Source organism: Stylophora pistillata, chromosome 9 (genome assembly GCF_964205215.1).
Source record: "Stylophora pistillata chromosome 9, jaStyPist1.2, whole genome shotgun sequence".
Classification (NCBI taxonomy): Eukaryota; Metazoa; Cnidaria; class Anthozoa; order Scleractinia; family Pocilloporidae; genus Stylophora; species Stylophora pistillata.
Window position 1 is genome coordinate 17,788,615 of NC_142527.1, and position 12,634 is coordinate 17,801,248.

The window sequence follows — 12,634 nt, forward strand, 5'->3', positions numbered from 1 at the left end:
AAGAAAAACGTTTTAAATAAAACATATATTCATTTTGTGAGTTTGAATACAGCCCCTTTTAATAGTCGGGGCTTGTCTCAATTGATGGTTTTATTGCATCTTTATTGGGGGCAGCTGCATCTTTGCTAAAAATATCGAAATGATAATTCGGCAGAGGTGTTATTCGTGAGGAAAAGTGAAGAAACAGCATGAGCTTGACTTGCTGCTCCATGCTGTAACTAACTGCAATCTGAAGAAAGAAAAAAAACATTTCTAGCTATGGTAAGGATTTTTTTTTTTACTGATGGCTATATTCATATTGGAATTGATCTTGTAAGATTATGTCTTGCTAAACAGTCTGGATGTTTTAGAAGAAGGGGAACTGGAAGGGGTTAACTTAGCTTCTCTTTAACATCGACTTCTATTTTAAATACTGCATGATGAAATTCGTAAAACACCACGGTGATTGTGGTTCAAGGAAATCTTTATTTAAAGCAATCTAACATAAGAGAAAACAATTCACATGTTGAAGCACTGTTTCAGAGATAAAAAATTAATATCCTACAAGCAACCGATAATTCCTCTTATTATAGAATGAAAAAAAAAACAGACTCAGGGAGCTTTAAACAAATGCAGCACGATTTTCATCTTACTCCCAGCTATTGAAAGGTTTATATTGTCGTCTGGCCATTCAGCCAATGATCCGCGAAAATTTTGAACTTCTTATAGAGCATATAAAATCTTCGAGATCTTTGAGGAAATACCGTATTTAGGTATTTTTATTGCACTTTCAGCAGAAAATGTACATGAAATATTTGATCGAGAGAGCTGTTTAATGAGATGCATTGGTTCATTTAATTACCCCGGCGGAGCCTCGTTCTCAAACTAAGCCTTAGCTCTAACTGTAAATCTAATTGCAGATTTACCCCTTTTTAATGGAAATAACTTTAAATTGAGGCCCTCTCTGGTAAATACACTCAAAGAAACTCGGAAAACGGTTATCTTTATTCCTTTTCTTCCAGAGACCTTTTGACAGTTTTATCACGTGGGTATTAATTCCAACTAAAGCCTACCGATTAACTTTAAAATCATCTTGCAATCTTTTTTTTTTTTAACATTTGATTATCCGTCTCAGACATGAATGTTTTTATAGAGAGTCTGTTCTGAATATAAGATTAGCTTTCCTTAGGGAAGAGTTTCGTTTCATCTTCCCGTGGCACACAAAGCCAAATTCTGATGAGAACCATGACAAGTTTTCGTATTCCTTTTCTTATCTCACGCGGTTTAGCGTCAATTCCGGGCATTAGCTGTTTTGACTGCCTCTTATTGCAACAGTCTGTACATACAGAACGAGTAAATAGCACTTTTCGCTCCCAATAACTGGCTAACTCAGGATTGATTCGCCAAGTGCTATTTTCTTCTAAGAAGCTGAAGAAAAAGCAAATGCCTCATCTTTTTGCTCTCTTTGATTACCAACGTTGAAATGGTAACTTTGATATGCTAGATGGTCATTTCCAAACGCGAATTAGCAATAAAGGTTGATTTTACGTCGTTAAATGGTAAGTTTTCTTTCTATCGCTCCATCCTCATTTTCAAGCACTATGAAAAATGCAATGTTTTGCAACACCAGTGACAAATAATGACTTTTCTCCGCCCACAAAATATGCAGCTTGTGTGGATGAACATTATTGACACTTTTTATCAGGGTGAACACTATTCAGTGTGTGTAGTAAACTGACCCAAACCAAAACAATCACAACAGCAAGGAAAATTTCACGAAATCTGATTAACAAAGCGGCATGAGTTTCCTGAATCAGTCGCATAATAAAATAGAAACAAAACCAAAACAACCCCGGAGTACTTTCTACATTCGATTGAGAATTGCTCTAACGTAATCGATATTTCATCGACTCGGATATTCCCTAAAGGTTGCTTTTTCGACAAACTCTGCAGCATTATGGAAGTGATCTTTCTTTTTGTGCCTATTCTATTGCTTTAAGTTTAGTTTATTTTCATTTTCCTCCATGGTAGTTATCCTGTGATTTTTTAATTGTGTCTTCAACACCATTATTTGAATTTATTTCCTGTAAATTGACATCTCTTTTCTTTATTATTATTATTATTATTATTATTATTATTATTATCATTATTTCTGTTTGGCAGCCAATATCCCTATTTGCATTTTATTTCACTGAGGTATATTCCGATCGAGGTGCCATACAGGACCCCAAGGACAACAGTGTTACACACTGATGGGTTTTCAATCCTGTATAAAAATTCGTTATTATTATTATTATTATTATTATTATTATAAATGAAACTGTTCTTGCTCTTCCCCCATAGCTAAGAACCACTGTTAGATTAAAATAGAAACAACTGATTCGCGTATTAAAACTGGAACAGTTCATCAATAGGCTGTTAACTAGCATTTATGAATCGTTTGGTACAAATAACACCTTACTGGAGAGAAAATCTGCCACATGAAGCGTGGGGTGATAATTCAGCCTGATTTAGACTAGCAACATAACGTCAAAACTTCCAATTTACAGTATAAAAGTGGCTCTACATTTGTATCTAGAGTCAGATGAGTAAAGGGTCCTTCAATTACATGTATTTCTACGATAAAAAAAAAAACAGAAAAAAAAAAAAAACGTATGATGCACGATCCTCGCAGTAGATAGCGCTATTTAAGCAATAGCGAAAAACAGACCTGAAAAAAATCAGGCCTGTACTGGATTCGAACCACTGACCTCTGCAATACTAGTGCAGCGCTCTACCAATTGAGCTAACAAGCCAACTGGGAGCAGGCCGTTAAGTTGATTCGTAATAAACCCGTGAAAGTGATAGATCAGAATACAATGAAATATATGAAGTTCATATATTTTGAACTGCGGCATTAGATACGTATGATGCACGATCCTCGCAGTAGATAGCGCTATTTAAGCAATAGCGAAAAACAGACCTAAAAAAAATCAGGCCTGTACGGAGGATCGTGCATCATACGTATCTAATGCCGCAGTTCAAAATATATGAACTTCATATATTTCATTGTATTCTGATCTATCACTTTCACGGGTTTATTACGAATCAACTTAACGGCCTGCTCCCAGTTGGCTTGTTAGCTCAATTGGTAGAGCGCTGCACTAGTATCGCAGAGGTCAGTGGTTCGAATCCCGTTCAGGCCTGATTTTTTTCAGGTCTGTTTTTCGCTATTGCTTAAATAGCGCTATCTACTGCGAGGATCGTGCATCATACGTATCTAATGCCGCAGTTCAAAATATATGAATTTCATATATTTCATTGTATTCAGAAAAAAAAACACTAATAAAAATTTCCACTCATTACTAATTTTTTCAGACCTGTTACATTATAAGTCAAGGCTCTCAGAAACACCATTCATAACAGTTTTCGTTACGAACTCAACAAAGTACCTCGGTCCTGATTGGTTAATGACAAATGCGTAAATACAATGTTACTTATAAAAGTGCAACCAATTCATTTCAAAATTGAAGTGCTTAAAATTGAAAACGATGCTAATTTTTGAAATATGTCGATAAATTAAGCTTTATTTGTCTGTTTCAACTTTTGTATTAATTTACATATTCAAGGTTTAACATAAACATTTTCCAACCATTGAAAAGTGCTTCGAGTGATGTGCTCCGAGGTGGAAAAAACCGTCGGTAAGTAATTATGTTCGAGATATGATAAAGATTGGCACGGTTTTGGGGTTAATTTTGTGATCTTTAGCTACTGATGTGTCGCAAAAGTTTTTTCAAATCGCAATCACTCGCGACTCTTGCACTTATATAAAATATTTAAACACTGCTAAATGAAACACGAAATGCACTCGCTTCATTGGGATTTTCTCTAGGGAGTGCTTGAGGCCTTGTTACAGCATGACAAGTTTTAAGCCACAATAAAGTTATGATCTCCTAAGGTTCTCTGCAATCACCAAACATATCGTTGCAAATGAAGGAACCTTGTCTTGTAACAAGCAACTCGAAGATAAGAGGCAGGGCAAATAGCCAAAAGCAAACCTTCAGCGTTTAAGATCATGATATTACAACTTTTAGGGTAGAATGGAGCCTCTAGTTGATATCATTTTTAACGAAGCAAATGGAAAAGTATGGTAGTATCAATTCATTTAAGATATGATGTCATACAATACCTACACCGATTTCAGCCAAATTATATGACTATCAGTATGTAAAAATTTAAAGACGCCGTACTTCGATATTTTATATGAACTTATAAAACTACATGTAGGACTTTAGGTCGCATTCATCGAAAAAACTCTTTATATATCATGTTTTCTTTTGCCTTTCTTCTGGTTTAGTCCGTCTTTCCTTTTGGTGTCTTACCGGGTTCTTCAATTCATGAGATAGTGGTTGCTAACAATAACACACCAATTTGTCTAAATGCGAAGCCTCGATTGCGAGGACTAGACCCAGCTCTCCTAGCTTGGCTATTGGCTCATCCAGTTTTGATAAATTTGCTTCACTGCACATTTTATGAAAGGTCGCACGTGTTACTGCAATCCTGGAGACCAGTAATGTTCGATTCATATTGCATTAAGCACTGCCGAATGCCATTCTGTTCTTTTAATACAGTCGTGAGAACAAAAATTCTAATCTTATTAAAACTAAACTAAACATTTCTCTCGGATGGATTACTATGCTGTAACTTTGAGCGTAAACCGTTAAAATCACTGTTTAATCAAAAACTGCAGCTCCTTCAAATTCTTTAATGATACGCTATAAAGCAGTTGCCAACGCTTGTCTGATCTAGAATTTTCATTAAGGAAAAGATGATTCTACCTTTTGAAAACCCCTTGCTACTTTTAAACGAAGCAGAGAGGAAAGTGGTCCAAATACATTTAAGCTAACTTTTAAGATATGTTCATTTTCTCCTTGAGCGTTAAGCTCCTTGATACTAAGACAAGTTTTTCTTCTAAAACATATACAATCAATCGTCTAGTCTATATAAAAATTCAGACGTCTCATGCGATGATATTTTCGCGAGGTCTTTCATTCTAAAGTTCCTTAGTTTCTGACGGCTGCGTAGTTTTTGTTTTTTTATTTTTCATGTCTTGTCGGTTGCTAACCAGTTTGCGTCGTAATTGACTTTGGAAACTTCCTCCAAAACCTAAGTGTCATATTTACGAGTTAAAAGTAGGATCCAACGTCGTTATAATTATAGCAACGTTCTGTTTTGCATCGACACGTTATAATCTAGTTTGCCGGAGTCCACTGGCGCCAACCAGTCGTGCCTCCAATTTCTTTGATTGAATATTCGCACCCTTAAACACTATTTCTTAGTCAGTGTAGAACTGTTGTTTTGAAAGTTCCTTTCACAAAAGCGTCCCATATCTCCCTTGGGTGTACTCCCTGCACTTTTGCTTCACTTCGTTTAAGGCAGGAGACATAAAGGGGTAAGTGCTGTTTGAAAAAAATCCCACTTGATTCGGCATATCGCCATTCTTGCTCATATATTTGGTGTCGTAGAGTACGCTTGAAATAGATTATGTGTTGTATACTTAAATAGGAAAAATTAATTCTACTGAAAAAAGAAAAATCAAAGAAATATACTCGGTGTACTTACGATACATTAGGATCTAAAGCCCTTAAAAGGAAGCTTTGCGAAATTCCCTTTTTAATTAGTTTTTGCCGTCTGTAATTGAGAGAAACTCCGATCAGGAGGATCAGCATAGACTAAGTCCCTGTCATTTTCTTACAGCTTAGAGCTAGTTCTCAAGTATATTTTATCTAAGTGCCTGCAGACGTGCAATTTAAGTTGAAGCGGTTACAGAATATCATTGAATGAATGGGTCGTGAGATACCCAATTCGATAGATTGACTCGCTACTCGAGTTGAAAAGATTACCAACTACAAACTAACTTTGGGAATTGAAACGGATGACGATTGCATTAGTAAAACTTTTACGGATTGAAGAGCTTCAGTCCTCAGTGGACGAAGTGTTTAGGAAATCTTTTAACCATTGGATTGCTTTGCTTTATGATAGTTTTTCACACGTTTCTAGAAGTCCATTTTTGCACAAAGAATTCCCTAAATGACATCATGAGGGGGAAGTCTTTACTAGTGTGACTGCCTAAATTTTCAGTAGCCGAAATCTGACACTGCGATACCAATAAAAACGTAACGCTTAAAGGATAAACACAAAACACTCTAGCAGATTTTGACGCGAGTGGACAGGATGTCAGACCTAATTAATCTAGTGCATAATTGAAAGCGGCCTCCTGATTGGGCCGTTGACAATAAAATGATACTTCTTTAGTAGGAAAAAAATCGTAGATTTTTTGTTTGATGTAAATGCCAATAGCGAGAAAACAGAAGCCTTTTAGTTGAATGGCTGATAATTTCACATGGAGGGATATTGACGGCTGAGGGATATTGACGACTGTTCACTACCTTTTCGTTCTAGACATCGAATTAATCTGGGTTTTTTGCAAAAGAGACTGTTGATCAATCAGTACATTTCCCGCAATCCGAAATGAAATATCTATTTTCTGAAAATACTATGATGTCATCACCTATGTATCTAAATGAACTATTATTTTATCATTTCTTCAATTTTAATACTTTCTTTTTTTCCTCTTTATTTTTGCTTAGTCATCTTTGATGCAAAAACATTGTCTAGCAAAAAGATGAATTGCACCGTCATTTACGTAGACTGTCATTCATCTGTGACGTTTTCCTCATAGAGCAGAGAGGCTTTATGAAACATAAAACAAAAGAAACCTTAAGTCAATTTTATACAATTGTTTTTCGCTTGCAAATGCTAGAAATGGGACATACATTTTAAAAGCAAAGATCCCTTCTTCGATCTAGACTGAAGTTTTGAGTTCGTTAACGATGCACCAAAGGTAAGATTAAAAAGTATATTTTTTTTATTAGTGGGATCTCATCTTAAGATTATTTTGATTTCGTAGAATTATTCATAGAATTTTGATTTCTTGCATCAAATTGAAACATGGTTTAGACTGTAGATAATCAAAATTTGGTATTGAAAACGATTGTTATTCTAAGGAATTAAATTCGAAGAGCAATAACAAAACGAAATATGATACTTGTCGGACATAAAATCTTCCTAAAGTTTCACACATTTACTAGTTTTATTTTTTCAATTAAATTTTCACCGATTGTCATGGCCAAATGCAAAATCTAAAGACTCATATTTCAAGTGTTAGAAGAAACAGAGCAAAGTATAAAATTTGGCGATTAAACCTATATGTAATTCAATTTTACAAGCTCTAAAATTTACATATTATATTAAAAACTATTTTAAAGCCAATGTGTAAAAGAAAAAGAACGCGGGTCCTTTTATCTGTGTAGTCAACACTTCCAATGAGTGCACCTGTCTGTATGAAGAAAATGATGTCGCAAATTTATGCGGAGTTTCGAAAAAATTTTTTCTGTCACTTTCAGAGGAAAGTGTCATCAGAATTCCAACTCTAAAAAATAACTCTGCGCTGGTGTTCAATATAAACACTCACTAGTGGACATGAATGTCAGGACTAATAATGAGAAGAAAAATATTTTTTACAGAGAGTTTTGTTGATTTATTTCAAAGAACATGCAGAACATTGTGGATTAATACTTGGATTTGTTTCACGGTAGCCCCGAGTTTCAAATCCTCGGCCATGCTTGTAATATAGCCAACTGGTTTGCCTTCGGCCAGTTGGGATTCTTAACAACGTTATTTTCAATTTGAATTATTTGTTTAAGTTGTTTCGTGGAAAACCTGTAAACTAGCTTCTAGCTAAGTGTTTCTCCACGTTAAACTGTTTATTATTATTATATAATTATTATTATTAATACGGAGAAATTTCATGATCTCTTGTTAGTATGTAAACGCCAAAGATTGTGAAGGTTGAAGTTAGTCTTGAAAATCGCGTAGTCATTGACGAGGACTAAGGGTAATTCATAGAATCACACAGCACTACTTGATCTAGCATAGCGCCTTCCTAGCTTTTCGAAATACAGATAATTAGGAACCAGTACGTTAGCAAATTTTGTTCTTGTAGTTTTAGCAAAGTAGTGAAAATTTCAGAACTGTCTCTTTGTTCGAAAACTTATTGGGGGGACAATATTTTGCCTGTCAGTGTCGAGAAAGAAAAAAACCACACGGTCATTCCGCATGAACTGAACACCGATGCATGCGAATTTTTAACCTCTAGAATCTGTTTCGATACCATTTATACGGTAGGAATGTAATAAAGTAGCTAAAATATGAACAAAATCAGGTGCGTTATTCTCTTCCTCACAAATGCTACCCGCAATTATTGTTTCTCAGTATCTTAGTAACATTAAACTTGTTCTACGTACTGGCTATCCTTGGTCTTGTGCCATAGGTAGAGCTTATGAAACACGACAATACTTTTGATTTGCACACTTTATTTTTTTAATCATCCTTTAGTTGGAAAAAAAATATCTTCATACTTCATGTGCAAACCAAAATTCTAGAATCTGGTAGGCTGGAAGGAGTCTATCAACAGCTTATAATGCACTATTTCGTGCGTACGTGACCTCTCCTTCCCTTTTTCGTATTTTTCAAGTCCGTAATATTAGCTCAGCATTAACTTCACTTTAAGAGCTTTTTGGAATTGACATCGTGATTAACATTGGGATTTTTCCGCCACTGCTGTCGTTTTACCTTTAATGATTGTCGCTACTGCAGTGGAAAGGACTCACTTAGAATATTAATAAGATTAACGACTTTTAGTTTGTTATTGAACTGGAAGTAAACGCACTTGCAGGCTGTAGTATTTGAGTTTGTCAATCAAGCAGCTCACCAAAAGCCAAATGAAACATTCAATGGCATAGGTCCTTCTGATTTATGGTGGACTTGATTTATCTCAAAGCGTTTTTCTTCGAACCTTAATCGGTCTTCAGCGAAGGTTTTCAGTCAACAATGCGTATAACTGAATGACGCCCTAAGGTACAGAGACAAGCCATGCGAATTAGTCACGTATTTCATCGAACAGATTTTCTATTTAAAAAGAAACCACGAATTAAGCCCACACCAGACAAAACAAGAAGGGCTTTTAGATTTCTCTAACAAGTAAAAAATTGAAGCTCAGAGAAGAATCTGATTACCGCAAAAGGAAATTATATTCAAAATATAAAATAAGGGAAAAAACAGTATAATTAGTGAAAAGGTGGTATTACCGTCAATGCACGTACCTCCATTATTTATGATCTTGCACTCAAAATAAATGGTAAATGGCTGTGATTTCTCTTTTATTGCATGTCTGAGAGTGCTTTTCCAGTTTCCTGCGGAAATCATTTGTTTTCCGAAAGGTTACAACCATAGTTGAACCAAGGAAAAAAAACATCCAAATAACTGATAATTGGTCGCCCTCGAGCTTTGCGTGCGTTGGAGGGAAATCCTTTTAAGGTGTTCTTTTGATTACCCGAGAGAACATATTTATTTCAAGGCTTTTAAGACTGATTCTTTAAAGGTTACGTTTTATTTCTTGAAAGCAAGGCAAATTCACATTTAGAGTTTACCAAGATTTGGACATTTTAGTTCAAAAGAAGATAGTAAGCTGCAAACGCCCCTAAGGTCGAAAGTCTACTCTGTGTTTTTTTTTTTCCTTTTTTTTTTACATTTGAACTTGATTCGTTTGAGATGCGAGCAGATGTAAACAGTTTATATAAGCTCATTTTGAAATATTACTCACTGTCTTCTCGCTTATGGTTTATCCACTGACAGGATATTCATTACATGAATTACAAAGAAAAGAAAGGACCCAGTAGAGGCCAGAGAGTAGGCTGAAGAAGCTGTTGGAATTTCAAAGTGCGACACGTGTGTAAACCATGACGTCCAACATTACTGACATTAAAAAGTCAGTATCAAATAGTACCGAATCACAATCTTCTTGCCTTCAGATCGCTGAGTATACAATTTTCACCGCCATTTTTCTTATCAGTGTGGCAGGAAATATTCTTGTCTGCCTGGTAATATTAAAAACGCCACGCATGCGCACTACAAGAAACTACCTCTTGGTAAACTTGGCTGTATCTGATTTGACCATGTCACTTCTGTGCATACCATTTGATGTCGCACTGAAGATAACATCTCCACTCTGGCCTTTGGGATCCACCATGTGTAACATCCTGTGGCCCGCCATGACTTTGGTCACCAACTGCTCTGCCGCAACACTGGCCGCCATAAGTTTAGACCGGTATGTATTAAATTAAATGGTACATAGTACACATCATCTTACTCAGTTATACGTGTGATTTTTCTTGATTAGAAAATATGCAGCTCCACGAGAGGGCAAGCCTAAAGTGAATCATGAACTGCCAGCTCCGGCCCACATAATTCGAAACTTCCGGAATATACTTTGTCTGACTATGTCACTTCTGTGCATACCATTTGATGTCGCACTGGAGATAACATCTTCACTCTGGCCATTAGGATCCTTTGGAAACGGCTTTATTTGCGTCATTAAAGAAACATTAGGTCAAGATGATTGCATAATGGCCCCTTTTTCCCTTTCTTATTTATCGTTCATATTTTGTTTTTTAATCGAGCTTTGCTTTAGGGAAATAATTAAGGTAAGCTGAAAAACTGATCCGCTTCTCTCGGGGGTTTCGTAAGGTGACATACAAGCGACTTTTGGTTAGCAACAGACTTCTCAAAAAATATGGCAAATTTAAAACCATGGATGATGATACTGGCAAAATACCAATGACCAAAATTTGATTTATTCAAGATCTTTGGACTGTTTAGAGTTGGCTGAAAGTAAGGTGTTTAGTTGTTTCTTGATTTAAAAGTGACTAGGAAGCGAAATTGGGTATCTGTTTTGTTTCGAACAGACGTGAGAAGTTGAAATAGTGAGATAGTGTTGATCATGTTGAATTTGTGGACTAAAAAACATAATTCTCAGTGCACCTTCTTTTTTTTCTCTTGACAGATACCGAGCCGTCGTTCATCCTTGGAAGCCGCGTTTCACATCACTCCAAACATCTATCATCATTGTAGTCACGTGGTCTGTATCATTCATACTCGTGATGCCATACGCGCTGGTTCTTAAAATTCAAGATGGCTATTGTGCAGAGGATTGGCCTCATCCAGCGGCTGTAAAGGCATACACAGTAGGTTTGTTTATTTTCCAATATGCCCTGCCGCTTGTTATAATAACTTTTGCCTATACGATGGTGGGGAGGAAATTGCGTCACCAAGCTGCTCGCATTGCAAGGAATCGTTACGCCAGTGGCGTCCTCGTGGTAGGTTACAGTTCAGTGCAGAACAATTGTCAGCACAACGCGATTAGTGAAGGTTATTCCGTATCGTCCCCAAGTGTAGCACGTGCTTCTGAATTCCAAAAAACGTTCAGTGATCCTGCGAAACGAGAACTAGTTCCGCTAAAGTTTGACAAGACGCCAAGCGACAAAAAAGAAGTGAAGAGGCTGGAACGCAACACGAAGATCATGAAGATGCTGGTGATGGTTGTCCTACTGTATGCCATATGTCTCTTGCCTAACCAAGTCGTTTGGCTTTGCTATGAGTTTGGTAACTTACAGAACTGGCCACACTTCAGCAAGCTTCTGACTTTCGGCAGTATTATGGTATATATCAACAGCTGTGTGAATCCATTGTTGTATGCTGGCATGAATGAAGACTTCAGGAAAGGTTTCTGCAGGATTCTGCGCTGCAAATGGAAGCCTCCCCTTACGTCACAAGTATGATAAATTTCTGTTATTTCCAGCACAGAAAAATCGACGGTAAAGCTCAGGAAAAAATTCCGATGTAAGAAAAAAATTCAAAGCACATAAACACCATTTTCTTTCAACTATAAGAGCGTAAAAAGTTTATAAGTAATCTGTGCTGTTCAGTTCTACTATTACGCCTTTTAGCGTAAGGTAGAAATGCCATTATTTTAAGGTCAACTGATGGCCTGTCACAATCGCTTGAAGAGATGGGCTATGTCACAGAATTATGAAGATATTTTTGGTTCAGAGTATAGTCTGGAGTGTCAATTAGAGATGTGGATCATGGACAGTGCTTGTTTAATACACCATTGGGGGGCTGTACCAGATCCAAAGTGGCGGAATTTTTAGAAAATATTTTCCGGTCTCTTAAATGCGAAATCTCTTTTATCTGTTTCAACTCGGGATTCAAAATGCGATTAGAAATAACCGTTTTCTTTCCTAAGACATCATGTAAATTCTGAAATACTAGACAAGACGATGCTAAGAATTTTATAAAATAGCGATTGTGAGTAATGCGTTATAAGTCCTCAGGTGTTTAGGTTGATCATACCCATGATCGGCCTGGGGCGGGGGGCATACCCCTCACGAGCTAGAGCACTACGGTATAATTATTTCTGAAAATTAATTGATAAAACATTTGATGTTATACTCAAGCAAATAAGTGTAAAAGAACGAATGTGAAAAAAAAAGAGAACAATCTTGTCCAACCGAGATTCAGTTGTGCTTTTTTACAGAATTAAATATAAATCGTAAAGTAAAACGTTTCTAGGGGTCAAAGAGCTTCATAAAAAATGTTCATAATATCATCTATATCATTAGTCGTGATGAAATAAAATAAGGTTATTGTGATTAATTAAAAACATTTATTATGATGGATAAAATGTCATGATATCCTCTCCGCGCATAGTGAACCA

General features: G+C 36.2%; 1 protein-coding gene and 1 non-coding gene across 4 annotated transcripts; one reads left to right on the plus strand and one right to left on the minus strand.

The window, feature by feature from the left end:
• Positions 1-143: 143 nt before the first annotated feature.
• On the plus strand, positions 144-12,601 carry LOC111322302 (RYamide receptor). Of its 3 annotated transcripts, none has more exons than XM_022925376.2 (3): positions 144-261; positions 9,715-10,186; positions 10,922-12,601. In XM_022925376.2, the coding sequence occupies exons 2-3, from the start codon at positions 9,819-9,821 to the stop codon at positions 11,694-11,696; spliced, it is 1,143 nt and encodes a 380-aa protein (XP_022781111.1). In that variant the 5' UTR covers positions 144-261; positions 9,715-9,818; the 3' UTR covers positions 11,697-12,601. The 3 variants fall into 3 exon arrangements, with proteins under 3 accessions (XP_022781111.1, XP_022781109.1, XP_022781112.1); XM_022925374.2 differs by lacking the exon at positions 144-261 and adding an exon at positions 6,695-6,862; XM_022925377.2 differs by lacking the exon at positions 144-261 and adding an exon at positions 9,412-9,564.
• On the minus strand, positions 2,702-2,774 carry Trnat-agu (transfer RNA threonine (anticodon AGU)). Its single transcript has one exon. It is a non-coding gene; the product is annotated as a tRNA-Thr (tRNA).
• Positions 12,602-12,634: the final 33 nt, after the last annotated feature.